General features: G+C 40.6%; 1 protein-coding gene across 8 annotated transcripts in view; it reads right to left on the bottom strand.

Moving 5' to 3' along the window:
* The window catches only part of LOC132816485 (protein furry homolog), a 397881-nt gene that overhangs the window by 228129 nt on the left and 147723 nt on the right, over positions 1 to 22029 (bottom strand). For 7 of the 8 annotated variants that reach the window (XM_060826132.1, XM_060826128.1, XM_060826135.1 and 4 more), the window contains exons 3-4: positions 8219 to 8272; positions 4397 to 4536 (exon numbers count right to left, since the gene is read on the bottom strand). In XM_060826132.1, the coding sequence (XP_060682115.1) occupies positions 4397 to 4536; positions 8219 to 8272 (194 nt within the window). Of the gene's footprint in view, positions 1 to 4396; positions 4537 to 8218; positions 8273 to 18441; positions 18519 to 22029 lie in introns of all 8 variants that reach the window. The other variant, XM_060826134.1, reaches the window with a different exon arrangement.

Below are 22029 nucleotides of genomic sequence, written 5' to 3'. Positions count from 1 at the left end.
GGTTTTTGGAGGGAAGTGGGGAGGGGGGGGGGGGGGGGGGCGGTTTCCCTCCATGAGTAGCAGCAACGTTTCTAATTCTATCAAATGCTACTCAACCTCAGTATTACCCTACCTCCACAGCACCTTTCCTGCACAATCCTACACTTACCAGTGGCAGAAATGCTTGCCGACGCCATGCCTTTATGATATTCATGCTGCAGACATCATGTTTAAACCCAGTTGCACACTCTGTCAAATATTGCCAGCCTGGTCTGAATTTGTGCATGTGCATAGTCATGTCCAAGTGGAATGTGCAGCAGTGTTGGGAAAGGACTTTGCAGTATCACCCAGGGCTGCATCGTTGTGGCATGCTTCCAAATTGGAGCAAACAAAGATTGGGTGGTGTTGGGAGAGGGGTGGTGGTGGTGGTGGTGGTGGTGGGTGGGGGGGCATCTTCTGAATACTGAGGAAATGGGGATTGCCAGCAATCCACTATAAATGAAGATGAAGAAGAAGAAAATCAGGCATTGACCTGTAGGATCCTCCAATACAGAATGATACAGATGGCTGTCCTGGAATATCTTGGCCAGGGATTTGTCACGTTCTGCAGTACTTTTGTTGGAATGTGATTGGGGCCCATAGCCTTTGCAGGATCCAGTGCTTCTAACCATTTTTGATATCATGTGGAGTGAATCAAATTGCCTGAAGGCTGGCAGCAGTAATGCTAGGGACCACTGCAGGAGGCAGAGATAATCATCTACTTGGCACTTCTAGATGAAGGCTATTGCAAATGCTTCAGCCTTATCTTTTGCACTGATATGCTGGGCTCCCTGATCATTGAGGATGAGGATATTTGTGAAGCCTCCTCTCCCACTGAGTTGTTCAATTCACAACTGGGTATGATAGGATTGCACACTTTAGATCTGATCCATTGGTTGCATGATCACTTAACTCCATCACTTGCTGCTTGGCAGGCAAACCATCCTGTTTTGTAGCTTCAACAGGTTGATATCACCTTTTTAGATAGGCTTGCTGTTGCTCCTGGCATGCCCACCCTACACTTTAGAAAACATGGATTGAGTCTTTAGTTTCTTTAGCAGAGTGGGGGATATGCCTGGTCATGAAGCTGCAGATTGTGTTGGTGTACAAATCTACTGCTGCTGATGTCCCACAGTGCTTCATGAATGCTCAACCTGGAGTTGCTAGATGAGTTTAAAGTTTGTTTGATTTAGTGCGGTGATAATACTTTATATGGAGTTGTGTGGCAATGTTAGTGAGGAGGCAGGAGTTTATTTCCACAAGGATTGTGCGATGGTCACTCTTACTGATATACTGTCATGGACACCTGCATCTGCGGCAGGCAGATTGAGGAGGATGAGGTCAAGTATGATTTTCTGTCTTATTTGTTCCCTTACAACCTGATGCAGATCCAATTGAGCAGTAATGATCTTTAGGACACAAGCATCATGATCAGTAGTGCTGATGCCCAGTGACCACTGGGTGGCAGACACTGAAATTTCCCACCCAATATACATTCTGTAGCTTTCTATCCTCAGCGAAGGAACGCTGCTTCCTCAGCCAAGGAAAGACAGTATGTGGTAATTAGCAGGAGGTTTCCTTTCCCCTTTTTAAGCAGATGCAATGAGACTTCATGGTGTCCAGATCAATTTTGAGGACTCCCAGGGCAATTCCCTCCCAACTGTAGACCACCATGCCGCCACCTCAACTGGGCCTGTCCTGCTCCTGGAACAGGATAAATCAGAAATGGTGAAGGTGTTATCTAAGACATTGCTGTTAAGGAATGATCCTGTGCAGATGACTATGTTGGAATGGACAGACGTACAGGCCAGACTAATTTCCTTCCCTAAAGGACATGAATGAACCAGTTGTTTTTTCCAACAATTGATATTGGTTTTATGATCATCATTAGATTCTTAATTCTAGGCTAATTTTACTGAATTCAAATTCCACCATCAGCCATGATAGGGTTAGATTTCCCTTGGTTTCAAAACATGCATCAAACCTACAGCAATCTTTGGTTTTAAGACAGTTCATTTCTCATTTCAGTCCATAATTAGAGCAACAGGAAAAATTAAAAAAAAACATGGTCTCTATATGTTCATGCAACTATCAAGACTGCCCATTTCCACTTGGTAACAATGTTCTTTTCTGCCCTTACTCAGCTTATCTGCTACTGACACCTTCATCTAAGCTTTTATTACTTTTATACTTGATTAGTTACCCTTTCCATCCTGTAAAATTATGGCGATCCAAATTTCCAGCAATTGTCCTTTTTTGCAACTAGTCTATTTCACCCATCACCCTTGTCCTCACCCTTGCATTGCTAACTGGTTAAGCAACATCTTGTATATGAATAAGCAGCACCAAAAATTGGTCAATCAGACCAAAAAGTCTATGTGGGTGATAATGTTCCACTTCAGCCTCCTTTCTTCTCTCTTCATCTAAATTCAATGTTAAAATCAGCTATTCCTTTCTTCTTCGCATGCTTCTCTAATCTCCCCTTATATGCATCTACAGTATATTAGTTGTTTCAACATTCCTTGTTACAGTGAATTTCACATTCTCACCACTCATCTGTTATACAGAATACTATAACAAATAGAGGTAGAGATATTCATCCCTATCCTTGACGAATATCTAACATTGATGGCCTCTAGTTATGTTCTTCTCACAAAAGAAACCATTTCCTCTGTATCCACTCTATCAAAACCTTGTAACATTTTGAAGATCGCTCCTGACTCCTTTTCTTTAAGGTAGTAGAATCCCAGCATGTTAATCCTTCTGACATGTATATCAACTCATTTCTAGTGTCAGCTTTGTAGTTCTTCTGTGCACCCTCTCCAGTACTCTTTACTCTTGTTAATATGGAGAAAGTGAGGACTGCATATGCTTGCGATCAGAGTCAAAGAGTGTGGTACTGGAAAAACATAGCTGGTCAAGCAGCATCCAAGGAGCAGGAGAACCGACTTTCCGAGCATAAACCTTTCATCATGAATGAGACTTGTGGCCCAAGGGGGAGGGGGGCTGTGCTGGGGGAAGGTAACTGGGAGAGGAGTGTGGAGTGGATTGTGGGAAGGAAGATAGACAGGACAGGACATCAACTTACGGATCGTTTCAGAGCACATCTCTGGGACACATGCTCTTAACAACCCCCGCCCTGTGGCTGAACAGTCAAACTCGCCCACCCACTCTGCCAAGGACATGCAAGTCCTGGGCCGTCTCCACCGCCAAACCCTAACCACCCGATACCTGAAGGAAGAATGTCTTTGGTCCCTCTAACCACAAGGAATCAATATAGATTTCACCAGTTTCTTCATTCTCTTCCCCACCCCCTCCCCCCCTCAACCCTCTTGAATTGTCCTACCCAGTCCATCTTTCTCCCTGCCTACCCACTTCACTCTATCACCATCACCCCCACCTTCATTACTTATCACATTTCCATGTACCTTTCTCCAGCCCCATTCCCCCCAGCACCCCCCACACCCCCATTTATCTCTCAACCCCCTTGGCCCACAATCCTCATTCCTGATGAAGGGCTTATGCTTGAAATGTCGATTCTCTTGCTCCTCAGACGCTGCCTGACCAGCTGTGCTTTTTTAACACCACACTCTACAACACTTTTTAAATATGTTAAACAAAACTCTATGTGCTCTAACCAAGGTTTAATACAAGTTTTGCATAAATGTCCTTTTTCTTAAAAACTCTATCCTTTTAAACAGAAAAACTGGTGCTTAGTTTCTTTTTTGAATCATTTTGCTAACCTTGGTACAACTTTTACCAATTACTATAAAACATTGATTTGACAATCCTCTTTTTTTTGTTTTCAAATTGTTCCAGTGTTTCAGCCCTTCTTATGTCTGAAATTTTCTGAAGAACCCAAATCTCCAAAATATTTATGCTCATCTAATTCTGGCTTTCTGAAAATTACCAATTTTAACTGATACAACAATGATGGCTGTGGCTTCAACCGCCAGTGCCTTAGACACGTGAATTTCTTCCCAAAATCATTTCGTCTCCATGTCTCTTTCCTTCTAAACGATATTCCTTAAACCTTTGAATAAGGCTAATACCATTAATATTGCCTTTTATGGCTCAGTGTTAAGCTTTGCTTTTTAATTCTTGTGAAGAGCCTTGGCACACTTTATCATGTTACATGCATTGTATAAGGTTTTGTTGTTAATTTAGTAATAAGTTTTGTGACCTTAAAGTGATGCAGCAACATTTGAAAAACAGGCAAGTATATTAAACACCTGTCCTGATAAAACAGCATGTCATTTGAGCTTCTGTGGACGATACCAGTACGTGGCAAGTCCCTGAGCAAGGGGAGGGGGAATAACATCCATAAACAAGCTGTATGATCAGATATAATCAATAAACTGAAGTGAAAAATAAGTACCTCTTTGACTTTGCACTTGTTCTGGGTCGATATTCATGGGATTCATCTTCTGTACCATTTTGTCTTTTATACCAATCAAAAAGTGTGCGCAGTACAGAGGGTAGGCAGTACTCTGCAAGTGAACTCATAGAGCTGATCAACTAGGGAAGAAAAGCACAAAGGATGATAGATTACATGCAGTTACACACCTACTTAATTTATAGAAAACAATAGTATTTGGGTCCAAGTCTGAACTATTAGCTTGGCTCAGTGGATCACCATCATCTTTAAGTTACAAAGTTGGTTTTCTCCAAAACAAGGCCTGTCTACTTCCACTTTCATAAAAATCAGTTGTGCTAGACCCTGACTCAATGCTTTGATCTAGAACCAGGGGACACAACGTTATTTCTAAAGTGTGATGCGATTTAGGACTGATACGGGAGCAAGTGTAAATCTTTAGAGTTCTCTATCAGAGAAAGCTGTGGAAGCTCAATCTTTGAATATGTTTAAAGTAGAAATTGATAGATTTATGATTACCAAAAACAAAAAGGATTGTGGGGGTAATGTGGATAAAGGGCATTGTTGTGTTCGATCATCCATAATCATATTAAATAGCATGTAGGGTCAAAAGGGCTGAATGGTCTACTCCTCTTCCTGTATTCCAATGACTTCACAATGTTTATCAACCTTAGCGATTTCTCAAGCAGTCCATATCCAAATGTAGCAAGACCTGGACCACATTCAAGCTTGGGTTGATAAGTGACAAATAACATTCTTCGCACACAAACGGCAGGCAATGACCATCTTGAAAACAAAAGAGAATTGCATCATCTCCCCATTGTACTCAATGGTATTACCACAGTTGAGGCCTTTAACTAACATCATCATGGGGTTACATTGACCAGAAACTGAATTAAACCAGCCATATAAATATGGCTATAAGAGCAACTCAGAGGTTGAGTAACTCTTGTCATAACTCCTCAAATCCTGTATACCAATGCCAAGTCAGCAATGTGATGGAAAACTCTGCTCTTGCCTGGATGAGTGCAACTCCAAAGGCATTCAAGAAGACTACCCAGAACAAAGCACCCATCCTAACACCTTCAACATCCACTTACTCCACCAACAATGCACAGTAGTAGCAATGTCTATCATAGCCTAATCATAGCTGCTGCTGAAGAACAGGTGTCTGTATTATCACTGAGCCTATATTGTGGGCTGATGCCAATTTACACCCTTCCAATAGCTTTTAGGTTTCAATTAGCCAATATTGAGAAGGCCCTGACTGCTGAGTTATATTAAGGCATGCAATTCATCAGTACGACAGAAATTGTGGTTTAGGCATGATTTGGAATAAACTTCAGGCCTCTGTCATTGGGCAGGGTTTCCAAAAATGATCCTGAATTTGCACTGGAAATTGTTCAAAATGAATTCCAACTGCCACCCCTCATCTATTCCAGAGCCTCCTTTATCTGAATTAAAGTAATAGATTCCACTTTAAATAGACAACATTCTTCACCTGAATGGACTAAATGCCCCCCTTTCTAGTTCCATGCATGCCACAATTAAAGCATTTTGACATAGAAGAGACCAGCACAGTTTCAGCTATCATTACTTAAAATAATTCTTCAAGTCAACACAGGAAGGGAGGGTTGATCTTATAAAGGTTTCATACTTATAACAGGAAGGGAGGAGAGTCTGGACAGTCTGTGAATTACAGACTTCATTCACACTCAGTGGCAAGATGAATCCTGGCTCTGTGTTGTAGTTGGAACAGATTAAATATAGTGCAAATATGGTCTTATTGCAATGAATGCTCATTTTCTTTCATTATAAATGAACTTCATACAGTTGGTAGATATCAGTTCAATGTACTCATATGCCTGGTTGTCTTAACCTTGGGCTTCAACCACTAAAATTCACTTGTCTGTTTAAATGTTCTATTTTTACTGGCATGCACTTATATAAATAAACTGAATGAAGGTTTTCTGCTTGACAGTTAACCACACATAGATTTTATATTTTTAAATCAACATCTTTACTATTCTGCAAGCTTTATATGGATAACTTTGCCACATGGATTTTGCTGCAGCAGTCACCTTAATTCAGATTATTTTATATTGCCATTACTTAGAAATTTATTTGCCACATTTTTTAAACTCAGTGAATAAGCAATTAAATTTGTCATTAACAACAGATTTCAAAAAATTCAAAAAATCTAATGTGGAATTACAAAATAATGTGTGGATTTTAAAAGAAAAAATTTACCAAATAATACTTTTTTCCTTACGTATGAGCTTTAAAATTTGACCCACTCCAGATTAGTATTTGATATACACAGAAAGATGACTATTTGCATCACAAGCCTCACAGCTGTACCAGCTTGTGGACAAAATCTCAGAACCAAACACTGAGATAAAATCAATGAACATTTAACCCATATGTTTCTAACGTAAGCAGCCAACATATTTGTTAAAGACTAAAAAAAACACTAAAAAACTGTGGATGCTGAAAATCAGAAATAAAAACAGATAGCAGCCAAAGAAGAACCCATTTATTCCCCTAAATCCCCTACTAGTACTGCTCTTCCAGTATTTATCCTCCCCTCTATAAGCTGAACTGCCCTTGATGATGTGGATGTGGCTCTGACTGCACTGCTTTGAGGGACTATTGCCCTCACCAGTGTCCGCAGTGGACAATAGAAATTGTCTCTGCAGTTCCTGCACTACCTGTCTGGTTCTCTTTGACAGTCTAGCAGTCACGCATTCCACAGATGCTGCCAGACCTGCTGAATTTCTTAAGCAATTTATTTTCTTGTTTTTTATTTACCTACACAACCCTAAGCTTTGAAGTGACCAGTTCCTTCAATGTACAATCCACATTGTACTTTTTAGTTTTTAGCTTTGTTTGTCTGCATTGTGATATAGAAAAGGGAAGAGGCATCCATGAATGGGAGGGGGAGGTCAGTAAACCCCTCTCCCTCCATCACTGGTCCTCCCCTTCTGGTCCTCTTCCTAGTTGCCCTTCCCACTCTCCATCTCACACCCGGCCTCCTGCCCATTCTCCATTCTTCTTAGGTCTTTCTTCCCAATTCTCCCCATCCTCATTCCCACTCTCCAACCCAACCCCATCCTCACTCCTTCTCTCATACCCACCTTCACTAGTCCTTCTGTCGTTGCCACTCTCCCCACCCCTGTCTTCACTAGTCTTTGTCCTCATTCCCTCCCTTCTGCTGAACTCCATTTCAACAGCTGTCTTCTTTTCTGTGTGCACGCAATTCCCTTCAGTAAGATGTCATTGGAATTCTACAAGATGACAGTGTGTTTCTGGAATTGTATGCGTGTGTGTTTGTGGATTGGCACGCATGCACATTTACAAATGACGCTGGGTGCCAGCAGACACTAACTTATCGGATCACAGCCATAGCGTGTGCCTTATTTCATCATCTCCCATTCCCTTCAGCCCAGCACAGAATTTCCTTTCTAAGTTTCTTTGTCACTCTATCTTCCACTTCTCCTTAAAGCCCTTCTCCCTGATTAAACTTTTCATCACCTTTCTTGTGGAACTTGTGTGTACGTCCAGGTCAATAATCAAATTTCTACAAACCACCTTAAAATATTATTCCACATTAAAAGCACAACATCCAATAAATGTAAGTTATTGTTACTTTTACATGCATTATTGGTAATTAAATGCGAGATATGTTACTAAAATGGTTACCTCAAATGTGGTTGCAAAACCTGCACTGTTCTCTGTTGCATTCTTTTTTCAACCAATACTCTTCAAATAAAAACCTTCCAAACTAAAACAAATGCTTCAAGCATTATTTATTTTGTTTTTTACCTGATCAAACTGCATGTCTTCTCCCCTTTGCAAGGATTTTGTCAATGGCTTTTCCTGGAACAGAAAATGTTACAAAGGTCATTATCAGAGTAACTCTGATAGGTAACATTATTCCTATGCACCTGTGAATATGTGCAACATGAGCAATGTTTAAAACAATTACCAGTCCCTAAGATTTCTCAGCGAAGTGTTTAAATGATAGATGATGATATTAAAAGGATCAGAGCGATGCTTTTGAAAAATATCGAAATGTACAGCAAAATTGGTTGCTACTGCTATTTTATAATTGCTGGTCTTGTGCCATTATTCAATCATGTTGAAGGTTTGGTGCTTTCTGCCAAACTAGGAGTGGTGATATATGTATTACAAGACATTGACACAGTAATTGATTGATATGTTACAGACGATGTGTTTCAAGTGAACTACAGAAGCAGATCTGACATCATCAGAAAGGTATATAACTAACCATAAAATTGGATTGCTCTTCAGAGATATTCTAGGAACTTATTTCTCTTTTTTAAACCACCTGACTTCAGGCAGTTTTAGGATAATACAACATGCAGGAAGTCTCATGCCAAAATTCTGTCCTAAAATCTACCATTTCAGTGCCAATTCATACCAGATCATACCACCTACCATCCTTTGCACTGTATGAATTTTTTGGACATTTTCTTGAAAGCTTTGACAGCTTCACCAGTCCCAATAATCATCACTGTCAGCAGCAAAATGACAGAGAGGGTTATTAACAGTCCTAGAAGTGGCATTTGCTCAGGACTTATCTGTTCACTGATGCTCGGTTCTAGGCTTCAGTTCCTGACCTCATTGTAGTCTCGGTCAAAATGTAAATAAAATAGCTGATCACAAGACAAAAGAGCAACTGCCCTTGACAATAAGGCACCTTTGACCATAAATGGCTTCAGATAATCCGAGGAAAACTGGAATCAATTGGAATTGAGTGATAACTCTCAACTAGTTGGAGTCATCCCAAACATAAAGGAAGATGGTTGTAGCTGTTGAAAGCAAATCATCTCATCCCCATGGTATCTCTGTAGGAGTTTCTCAGGGTAATGGCCTAGGCCTAACCATTCTTAGCTGTTTCATTAATAACCTTCCCTCCATTGTAAGGTCAGAAGTGGGGATGTTTGCTGAGGATTGTTTAAAGTTTAGTGCTGTTTGTGACTCCTGGATGAGTTAAGTCCTATGTCTATGGATGAGTTAAATCCTAGACACAGCAAGACAGGTGAGGTCCTAGGGAGTGTTGCTGAACAAAGAGACCTTGGTGTGCAGGTTCATAGCTCCTTGAAAGTGGAGTTGCAGGTAGATAGGATAGTGAAGAAGGCATTTGGTATGCTTTCCTTTATTGGTCAGAGTATTGAGTACAGGAGTTGGGAGGTCATGTTGCGTCTGTACAGGACACTGGTTAGGCCACTGTTGGAATATTGCATGCAATTCTGTTCTCCTTCCTATCGGAAAGATGTTGTGAAACTTGAAAAGGTTCAGAAAAGATTTACAAGGATGATGTTGCCAGGGTTGGAGGATTTGAGCTATAGGGAGAGGCTGAACAGTCTGGGGTTGTTTTCCCAGAGTGTCGGAGGCTGAGGGGTGACCTTATAGAGGTTTACAAAATTATGAGGGGCATGGATAGGGTAAAAAGGCTAAGTCTTTTATCTGAGATCAGGGAGTCCAATTACTCCAACCTAGAGAGCATAGGTTTAGGGTGAGAGGGGAAAGATACAAAAGAGACCCAAGGGGCAACTTTTTCACACAGAGGGTGGTACATGTATGGAATGAGCTGCCAGAGGAAGTGGTAGAGGCTGGTACAATTGCAACATTTAAGAGGCATTTGAATGGGTATATGAATAGGAAGGGTTTGGAGGAATATGGGCCAGGTGCTGGCAGGTGGGACTAGATTGAGTGGGGATATCTGATTGGCATGGACAGGTTAGGCCGAAGGGTCTGTTTCCATGCTGTACATCTATGACTCTAAAAATTCAAAGCTTTGGCTGATAAGCAGCAAGCAACATTAATGATATGCAAATGCCAGACAATGAATATCTCCAACAGGAAAGAATTTAATCATCTCCCCTTCACATTCAATTGCCCACACTAAATCCCTCATTATCAACATGCTGGTTGTTACCATTGAACAGAAACAGAACACAGCCAGCTATAAATAGTTTTACATGAGTCATTCACAGGCTAGGTGTTACACGTAAGTAGCTCTCCGTTTTCCCAGTGCCTATCCACCAGCTACAAGGCAAAGATCAGGAGTATACTGAAACATCTTACAACACTTATGAAGTTGGCTACTATCCAACAGAAAACAGTCCACCTAACTGACACCTCATCCACAACCTTTAATATTCATTCCCTTTGCCGTCAATGCACAGTAGAAACCATTCTTACCATCTACAAGATGCACTGCTGGAACTTACTAAAGCTCCTTAAAGTGCACCTTCCAAACCTGGAACCTCCACAATGTGAAAGGATTCGGGCAGCTGATATATGGGAATACCATAATTTGTAAAATTCCCTCAAAGTCACTCACCATCCTGATTTGGAACTACATCACTACTTTTTTTTTACTGTCACTGGGTTTACCAACAGAAAATTAGCTTCATGGAGATGTCTGAATGCCAGTACTTCAGAAAACTGTGCTTATTCAGGAAGATAGCAGCAAACATATGGGAAATGTTGGAGTAGAACTTGAAGCTGTGGCGGCTGCCCATTGTCTGGGTCAGCAAAGATTGTGAAATAGCTTAATTTGTATGCCTCAGTTTTGTTCTAGGGACTGACTGAAGAAATTTGCAACACCTCCAATCAACAGTTATTTGCTGCATCTAGTAGATAATGAATACCATACAACAAAGAATATGACCATGCATCAAGTACTACAACGCTCTGACCAATAAAACCCTCCTTTGATTTGCTGGAGCTTTCTCCTGTCCACTATCTACTCTTGGCTAGCTCCCCAACCTAACAGATTTTCATTTGACGCTTTATTTTGAGATTCAGACTTTTGCCCTGAAAACATAATAGAGCCAACTTTGTGCAATACTGTAAAATAGGAGATAGTGTATCAGTAACCTCTTTTACACTCTCCCAATTATTATTTTGATTGCACTCAATGGAAATAAAAATCAAAGCAAATGTTGAATAGACTGTCAATTTATCACTAGTCTTTGACTGTCACATAAGTCAAAGTTACTCCCAATAAATCTATACTAATCTTTTAAACGCACCATGTTTTATTGGCAGAAAATAGTAGGATTGTACCATCAATTTGTGATTAAAGTAAACAAAATTACATAAATCCATTTGAGTCTAGCACACACATTCCTTCTCTTGCTGTTTAAGTAAGACATTAGCATTTCTAAACCCAGCAGCTAAAGTCGAGAAAAATGTAAGAAACTGTCTAAATGGTTGTGTTCTGCATCCCTAGCAACCTACAGACAAGTATCCATATTTTTTGGACTAATCGAGTGTGAGTAGAGTATTTGGGGTCAGATTGATGTGCATCCATTCAAAATCCAGTCCTTAAAATCATGTTCCTTTGTGGGCTAATGAGAATCATGCAAATTAGCTAAAACTGAGACATTTGAAATCAACAAAAACAATCCAGTGTTTTCAACATTGTCTGTGATTGCCATTTTCTAGGTTTCCTTGGTGGAATTCTCCCAGACTCTGAACGTGTCAGCAATGGCAAGTCAGTTGGGAAAATATTGTGAAATTGAGAAAACATGATTCTTGCTGTCAAGAACAGAGATCCAATTTTCCATCTAAGTTTTGAATGGTGGGATAAGCCACTAAGTGGGTGGCAAGGGACTCATTTGCATACATTAACATTTCATTACTACTTATTTAAAAGCCACATGATATCCTCTCATGGAAGAGGGGGAAACTAGATGGTGATAATTCCCCAGCATGGAAGTATGAGCAGGTACCTGACAGCTCCAACTTGCTACTTAATTCTCCAGGCCTTCATTTTGGCTAGCATTCCTCAGAACTCAGGGCGCATAGCTTCAGTAGCTATAATCTGCACCCTCTATCCACCATTTGAACACGTTGAAGGTAGATTCTTTACACAGAGAGTGGTGGGTAAGTAGAATGCACTGCCAGCAGTGGTGGTAGAGTCAGATACATTAGGGACATTTAAGCAAACCTTGGATAGGCACATGGGTGACAGTACAATGAAGGGTGTGTAGGATAGTTTAATCTTAGAATAGGATAAAAGGTCGGCACAACATTGAGGGCCAAAGTGCCTGTACTGTGCTGTACTGTTCTGCTGTATTGTTCTATGTTCCAATCCTTATAGCTCCCAATTTAACAATAAAAGATGTTCGGCTATGCTGGGCTTTAGGGAAAGAGTAGCACTCCCTCGGACAGGGTTCTAACATTGTACCATGTGAAGGACAGTAAATCTGTGCAGCTCAATTCTTTTAGATGCAGTTACAATGACTATCGATCAGCCAGAATGTAATGGAAAGTAGCCTGTGCTGCTCATTTCATTCAGTATGCATGCCCCATTCGCTGCCACACTATCCTGTGGAATCTTCCCAATTTCCAACACTGGCACCAGATTTGAAGCCCACTTGTGCACCAGTAAAATCACTGGCAGCCACAAATAGCCCTTTACATTACATGGAGTGAGAACAGCTTTTGAAGACACACAGATAGTATGGGTGACACTTCATCGGAAATATATGCTCACATTCAGAAATGTATTGCTACTTTACACCACAATCTGACTGATTGACTCTCTCTCCACTGTTTGAACATGTTCCAATACGTGTTTTTTCCCACATTTAACAATAACAAGATGTTAGCTAGGCTTTACGAAAAGGGTATCACCCCCTCAGACAGGGTGCTGATATGGTATGATGTAAAGGTCGGGTAATCTGTGCAGCTCAATTCTTGTAGATGCAGTTACTATGACTGTCAATCAGAACACAGAACTGTGTGAGATAATATGCTACAGCTCACAGAAAGAAACACTTCAAGTTTTGATAAATTCAACTCCTTGTTTACATGAATAGCTACATAATAGCCTAACCTTGGTAAGGACTGTATTTTAGGAATTTATACTATTAATGCTTGATTGTTAAATAATCTATATCAAAAGTAGCTTGTTGGATGATAAAAAAAACTCAGTAAGAACAACCATGCGGAAATGAGGATTAACCATAACCTCATATTTGTGAAACCAAGGGAAGTCTAGTATTAATGTTCAAACACAGAACATGATTTTGTTTTAGAACTGTACACACAAATACCAACGATCACATCCTTCTGACATTACATCCAAATGTTTCCAAAATAACACAGCTGTCTTCAAACCGCAAGTGCAACTTTTGATTCACACAAATTACCACATGCAAAAGTGTTTGAATAAACCACTTCAATGAATGATTGTCCCGCAACCCTTTTATGGTGAAATTGTAAATTAATAAACATTTATTGGTCAAGAAATGAACCAAGAAGTAACAATTTGCAATCAGACTGAAGATTAACAACTAGACAATCGAGCAGTTAATAATCATTCCGTGCAACTGTAATTGGCATTTATACTCAAATTTATCGACTACTCCTCAAAACCATCAAACTCGCATGCTTGACTTTTTGTGGTCCATTGACAGAGAGGATACAGATTTTCTTCATAAATATCTTCAAAACTTAGACAAGCTGGCAATTTGGTTCCATTTTAAACTGCAGAAGTTGCAGAAAAACAAATAATGATCAGTATTTCACACCCATATTCATTTTATATTAAATAATTGGATGCATTTTTGGGAAGTTGCATGTTTATCAAAAAAATTCCATTTGTTGATATTAACAAAGGACAATTGTACTTCAGATTTCCCAATAACATTCAAATCACGAGAGATCACAATGCAGAGCCATAAAAAAATTCTACGTGGATGTGACACTGGTCTTCAGTAGTACTAGACAGATTCCTGGGAAAATGGGACTGACATATGAGGAGAGATTAAACTTGCTATGATTGTATTTGCTTGCGTTCAGAAGAATGAGGGGAGAGAGAATCTCATAGAAACCTATAAAGTTCTCACAGGCCTAGACAGGATAGATGCAGGAACAATGTTCTCCATGGCAGTGGAATCAGAACTGGGGTCACAGTCTAAGGACACAAGATGAGGAGGAATTTCTCTACCTGGAGAGTAATGAGACTGTGGAATTCGCTACCACAGAGCAGTTGCAGCCAAAGCATTCTATGATTTCAAGGAGGAGTTGCGTAGAGCACTTGTGGTTAAAGGGATCAAAGGATAAGGGGGAAAAGCAGAAACAGTTGAATGATCAGCCATGATCGTAATGAATGACAGAACAGACTCAAAAGGGCCAAATAGCCTATTGCTGCTTTTATTTTCTATGTCTCAATAGATCTAAGCATAAAACTAGCAACAGTTAAATGGTAACTATCATTACAATTTATCCAATTTTCTTTTCCAAATGGGATGCTGATTTCCAGACTCCATTTTAATAATTTACAATGATTACTTTTACTCCCTTGATATTTGATGAGATCAATCTCTCAATGCTTTTTTATGATACTGGATATGAATTTTCCTAAATTTGTATTTCTACTGTGGAACTTCATGTACCAGAAGGTGAATTTGTAAAATTCAAATTGGTATCAATTTATGCTGTTCTAAATTAACTTGTTGTTCAGATAGTGAATGTAACATTGTTGGAGTCATGTTATGCTGGAACTAATTGCATTTTATTAAATATGTCCTATGTAACCATTATATACAACAGGAAAAAAGGAAAACGTTTGGGGTTGACATATACCAATGTCTTCAATTTCCAGAACAAAAATTGTTTTAGCTGGTTTAGCAAAACTAAAAACTGTTCAGAGCTGTGTGCTAAATAGTGATAAATTGTAATCAAATTGACATCACAGACATTGCTATTCGTAAGTGCTATCTACCTCAAAAAAGCAGAAAACTGTACTTATTAAAATTCAACCAATGCAAGAATAGGATGTAATAAAGCATTATTATTTGAATCTCAAGTTATTTTCAAGAAATTGGTCTGCACCTTTAAGTGCAGAATCGTAAATTGTGCCCTGGAGTTAGATGATATGCAAATTTTATGCAGCACAGTGCAATCTGATGTCTGCCCACATGATCAATAAAGGGACATAAAAGAGTGTGCAGGATAGCAAATGGTTTAGCTAACCTTAAGAGCTAAAAGGCAGATTGTCCCTCTAAAAGAGAATTGTACTAAATATCAAAAGATTGTTGAAGATTAAACAACATGGAGCACCAAACCAAGATGGGATTTTGGTTAACAGATGTGGTGCTGGAAACACTAGTGACGGAGGGAAACAGAAAAAGAGGTCATGATTTGGCTGGGGTCCAGGATACCTGCAAGACAGGAGAGAATGGAAGCTGATACAAGGGGGAAATTCCTAGAGTCTGGTTTTTGGAATCTGGTAGCATTGCAAAAGACTATTTTCACTGGGGTTTAGAAGAATGAGGGATGGTCTTACAGAAATCTACAAAATTCTAAAATAATTAGACAGGGTAACTGTAGGAAGGATGTTCCTAATGACAGGGAATTCAAAACCAGGGGCTACATTTACAGGCTGAGTCAGTTAGACCTGACATGAAGAGAAATTTCTTCACGAAGAGTGGTGAGCCTGTCGATTTCTCTACAAAAAAAGTGGTTGATGTCAAAAGTGAATGTTTTCAGAGAGTTAGATATAGCTCTGAAGGCTAAAGGGGTCAATGGATATGGGAGGAAAGCAGGAACAGGGTACTGAGTTAGATGATCAACATGATCATACTGAATGGTGGAAGAGGCTCCAAAGGCCAAATGGCATACCTGTGCTCTTGTTTTCTATGTTTCTATCTTTCTATGAAGTTTAATTGCATCACATATGTGGTGAATATTAGTAAATGGACCTACACATTAAGTGTCACACTGACCAAATCACCAACTAATTACCACACTGACCCACCAACACTCATGTGCACTCAGGACTCCCAACAAACATTTGCATATTTTATCCTACTTATTCACACATTCTGATGTTGCCAATCTCATCCCTATTTCTTGCTATTTCTGCATACTACCAGGTAGGTGACTCACCCCCATCTGCTCAAGGATAGTTAGGAATCAGCAATAAATATTGGCCTTGTAAGCAATGGTTTCATCTTGCGACATAATTTGTAAAAATTCAGCTCTGACAGGCACACCACTCAAAACATTGTGTAAACTCTAACATCTTATCCTCTGTCTTACAGGACAGGATAACAGGATGGAGGACCAGCAGACTCCTTGCACTGATCCTGCTGGGAGAGATGGAGCTGCAAGTCATGGGGTCTGATGCAACAAAGTCCTTGGCATCTGACATCACAAGATCATTGAGGATGACAATAAGTTACTGCTTTATGCCAGTGCTCAACTCACCCCTCTTACTCATCCTCAAAAGTAAACTGCGAGAGTATGGCACTCCTTTTCCTCCTCTCCTTCACTTCAGACTTGTCCCTCTGACCTTTTTGCTTTCAGAAACTTAGGAACACTGTACTGGCAAGGCACAACACTCCCAAGAGGGCAACCTCATCAGTGATGAACAAGTGACATCACTTAATCTACAATAGCAGCCACCCATTCAGATACTAGTGTCACAAAGCAAGTACTTTCTTTTCCTAAAAGCTGTTCCTTGGCTCAAGGATACTCTGACTTTGATTTTTTCAGAGGGGTAATAAACCAGGCTGGGCTCCGATCAGACTGGTTAGATACAGAGATAAAAAGGACTTTGAGAGGCCTTTTGTTTATATGTAAACAGATGAGACTTCAGGCCAAAGTGGTCTTTTTTTAGAAGTGACCTGTAGAATGAAAGGAGAGTGGTCAGCTCTCTAGCTGAGTGGTTTAGTTTAGTCCAGAACTGGTTGGGAGTTCAACAGTGAGCTGAGTGGAAAATCTCTCATCTGCCCTTCTAACTTCAACCTGTAAACATCTGACTCTTTTTTGTACTGTGTTTTAAAGGGGGTTTGCTTATTAGGACTGTTGTGTATATTCAGAATGGCATACTTAAGTCTAGTTTGGATAGACTGAGTTTGTAGGGGTTCTTTATTCTGTTCTTCATGTTTCATTGTGTAATTTTGTGAATAAATCTTTTGTCTGTTTTAAACCTGGTAGTCAACCTTGCTAACTTAACCTGGGTAACTTTCAACGTACACTTACTGAAACAAATTTCAAAGTAATGGTTTGGGCTGCCTGCTTAAGAACATTTTGAGTGGTCTGGCCTAGTCCATAACTTTAGCATAGAATTCACCTAAGAGGCTACTATGGAATCAGAATTAGCAGGTAGTGAGTAACTGGGCATCTGTGGATGGCAGTTGAGTCAGTTGGAAAGAATAGCTTGTATGACAGAATACTAGAAGGGAGGTTGCAAATCTGTACTGCTAGAGAGGGCTTACTAAAGAGTTGAATGAGAAAAAGCCAATGAACAAACACACTTAGATGTTTAGTATGTAGACATGTTTACCAGAAAATCACCTGTCACTGTCATGAAGCATGGAGAAATAAGATTCTTCCATGGCTCCACAACTTGGAATCTATCTTTTTCACGATGGAAGAGGTAGCCAACTCAATGACAGCATAACAGACTTAATGCTGATGGAGTGACTGGAGCTCACCTTCCACTTCAGCACAAGAAGAAAACCATTTAGCATTTCAGTACTGCCACAGAATCTCCTGATAAGGGTGTATTGCTATCAGGCTCTGACTATTGCAATAACATCAGATCTCAGTGCTCACAGACAGTGCAGGCTCTGACTGCAGTCCAGCAATCTGTCCTCTAACAATGACTAAAACTGAGCAAGTTCCATTCTCTGGAAGTGACAATGACACTGTTGATGCTCTCTCTCAAGATGACAGCATTCCTTCTATCACTAACACACCTTTGTCAGTACCCAGATTACAGCAGCCCATACTGGAACAGCTCCTCAGCGGTGTTCTGCAAGGCTACCTACAGTCTCTACAAGTGAAAGTGAGTAGTTTTCTACTGATAAACATTTGGGGGTGTTCATGGCATTGTGACAGACCAATTGCATATTGGGATTCCTGTACCACTTCTTGTTACCTGGGGGAGGGGGTGTGGCTGCTGAACCACATGTGCAATCAATATCAGCTCGCATTGTTGGGAATTCTACAATGCTGGAGAAGCCATGGTTCTTTCATGCTACATCCCCTACCTAATCAAGGAGGTTTCACTGTACACTTCTGCTGTAGGTAGCCTCTGTGAACTTCCGTATGTTCAATGAATAGTATACTGAAAAAAATAATGGAGATAATTTCCATAAGAACATAATAAATTTGAGAAGCAGTCTGTTAGATCCCCTCAGCCTGCTCTGTCATTCAATAGGATCACGGGAACATTCCTCATGTCCATTTTCCTGAAACCCTTAATTTCCACACTGATCAAAACTTTTCTATCTCAGCAGGGGCAATGAGTTCCAAAGACTCTCAGCCATCAGAGATAAAATGCCTTCTCACATCAGTTTTAAACTGGTGCCCCTTAATTCTGAGACTATGCCCTCTGGTCTTAGACTCTCCCATGAGGAGAGACATTCCCTCAGTACTTACTCTGTCAAGGTCCTTAAGAATCCTATATGTTTCACACTGAGATTATGTCTCAGCCTTTTAAAGTCCAATGAGTAGAATCCAAACCTCTTAACTTTTCTTCATGAGACAATCCCTCTTAATCAGGGATCAAGCTGTTGAACCGTCTCCGAATTGCCTCCAATGAAGTCATATCTTTCCTTAAATAAGGGGATTAAAGCGGTTCGCAGTATTCCAGATATGGTCTAACCAGCACCTTGTATACCTGCAGTGTGACTTCCCTACTCTGCTGAGAAGAGTATTACTACACAAACACTTAAGGCACAACCACCTGATGGTTATGACAGCAGGGCTGTCACTGCCACGATGTGAATTTCCAGATAACACATGGTGAAATAGTTCAATGGCCACCTTCCTGTTGACTGTGAATTTCCTCAGATATTGTTCCTAGACCAGGCATAGGCAGAAATGTTCTTCCCAAAAACCATTAATGGGATTCTTTGTCAAGCTCCCTTCTTCCATCTTTGCAGAACTTTCCCTGTTTGCAACCTTAGCTGTATCTCATGGTCACAATGTAGATGCAGAAGTACTACAATCACAATGTGTAAGCCTCTGGTAGTAAAATCTGTACCCTCCTGCACCTACTCTCAAGAAAAACAACACAACGCTGCAAATAATTGTGGAAATAATTGCACAGACGCTGGGATCCCGTCACCAAGTCACCCTTTGTTTATATATGTACAGTACAATGGCTGTGGCCAGCCAGCTCAGAGTCAGTCCTTGAAGTCAGCAAACTATCTGAATCCCTTGTTTATTTTTTTACACACACAAGGTGCATGATTCTTTATTCAGTATCCACCACCAGGAAGAAAGGAAACACCCAAGTGGCATGTGACAAGCAGGGCCCTTCACATCAAAGGACGATGCTGCGTGATCAAACAGTGAAGGGGAGGGCAGGGATTAAATCAAAATAGAGTTGGAGGGGAAAATAAATCCCTTGTTTATTTTTTTTTGCGGTAGTGCTTATTTTTCCCCAGCACCCATGTTGTGTGTGCGCGCAGGTGAGAGACACAAGGTGTACGAATCTTTATTCAGTATCCATCACCAGGAAGATAGGAAAACACCTGAGTGGCCTGTGACAAGCAGTACCCTTTACATCAAAGGACGATGCTGTGTGATCAAACAGTGAAGGGGAAGGCAGGGATTAAATCAAAATAGAGTTGGAGGGGGAAATAAATCCCTTGTTTATTCTCTTTTTTTTAAAGGGCATTGCTGTGATCAACAGTCCTTTTTTTTAGGGCAGGAAGACTCCAGTTTATTTTTTTTCTTTCTCTTTTTTTCTTCTTTTAATTAACCCCCGCATTACCGCCTAACTGCGGTAGTGCTTATTTCTTCCCAGCACCCATGGTGCGTGTGCAGGTGTGAGACGCAGTGAGAGACACAATGTGCACAAATCTTTATTCAATTTCCACCACCAGGAAGATAGGAAAACACCCGGGTGGCCAGTGACAAGCAGTGCCCTTCACATCAAAGGGCAATGTTGTGTGATCAAACAGTGAAGGGGAGGGCAGGGATTAAATCAAAATAGAGTTGGAGGGAGAAATAAATCCCTTGTTTTTTTTTCTCTCTTTTTTTTCTCTCTCTCGAGATGTGGGGCAGCTGGTTCAGGGATAGTCCCCTTCCCCTCTGACACCTTCAAGGAGGAGAGTCTGTGCATACGTGCACACTGATCCAGCTCAAGTAAGGGAAAACGCCCAAGTGGTCCAATGACAAGCACTGCCCTTCACATCAAAGGGCAATGCTCACCGTTTTTTTTTGTTTTAAAATAAATCCCCACACTACTGCCTAACTGCGGTAGTGCTTATTTTTCACCAGCACCCATGGTGTGTGTGTGTGCAGGTATGAGACACAGTGAGAGACACAAAGTGCACGAATCTTTATTCAATTTCCACCACCAGGAAGATAGGAAAACACCTGGGCGGCCAGTGACAAGCAGTGTCTTTCACGTCAAAAAGAGCAATGCTGTGTGATCAAACAGTGAAGGGGAGGGCAGGGACTAAATCAAAATTGAGTTGGAGGGGGAAATAAATCCCTTGTTTATTTTTTTAAACAGTGAAGGGGAAGGAATCTCCTGTCAATTATTTTTTCTTTTTTATCCTCAAACAGTGAAGGGGAGTTCTCCTGGTTATATTTTTTTTACTTTGCAGGTGTGATCCCGTTTATTTTTTTTTCCCCCAGCACCCATGGTGTGTGTGTGCAGGTGTGAGACACAGTGAGAGACACAAGGTGCACGAATCCTTATTCAGTTTCCACCCCCAGGAAAAAAGGAAACACACGAGTGACCTGTGACAAGCAGTGCCCTTCACATCAAAGGGCAATGCTGTGTGATCAAACACTGAAGGGGAAGGAATCTCTTGTTAATTTTTTTGTGTGCAGGTGTGAGACACAAAGTGCATGAATCTTTATTCAATTTCCACCACCTGGAAGATAGGAAAACACCTGGGTGGCCAGTGACAAGCAGTGTCTTTCACATCAAAAAGGGCGATGCTGTGTGCTCAAACAGTGAAGGAGAGTGCAGGGACTAAATCAAGATAGAGTTGGAGGGGTAAATAAATCCCTTGTTTATTTTTGTTTTCTTTTCTCTTCTTTTTTGCAGGTGTGAGACGCAGTGAGAGACAGAAAGTGCACAAATCTTTATTCAATTTCCACCACCAGGAAGATAGGAAAATACCCGAGCGGCCTGTGACAAGTAATGCCCTTCACATCAAAGGGCAATGCTGTGTGATCAAACAGTGAAGGGGAGGGCAGGGATTAAATCAAAATAGAGTTGGAGGGGGAAATAAATCCCTTGTTTTTTTTAAGAGTGCAAGTGGACATTCCTGATTATTATTATCATTTTTTCCTCTTTTTAAAATTTTTTTGAACAGAATGTCTGACAATCCTGTTTCTTTTTTATTACCCCGCCCCCCCGCCTCCCCCACACCTAACTCCGGTAGCGCTTATTATTTTCTCCCCTTTTTTTATTTTTCCCCCTGAACCCAAAGGACTGTCCATCGGCCGACTGGTGCCCGTGATTCCCACCACCCTCGGAGGTCAACTTGGCACCGGGTACACTCCTGATTATTTCTTTTTTCCTTTTTTTTGGGCACATATCTTTATTCAATTTCCACCACCAGGAAGATAGGAAAACACCCGGGTGGCCAGTGACAAGCAGTACCCTT

Source organism: Hemiscyllium ocellatum, chromosome 6 (assembly GCF_020745735.1).
Source record: "Hemiscyllium ocellatum isolate sHemOce1 chromosome 6, sHemOce1.pat.X.cur, whole genome shotgun sequence".
Taxonomy (NCBI): domain Eukaryota; kingdom Metazoa; phylum Chordata; class Chondrichthyes; order Orectolobiformes; family Hemiscylliidae; genus Hemiscyllium; species Hemiscyllium ocellatum.
The sequence above is the reverse complement of the archived record's forward strand: the minus strand, read 5'-3'. Positions and strand labels throughout refer to the sequence as shown.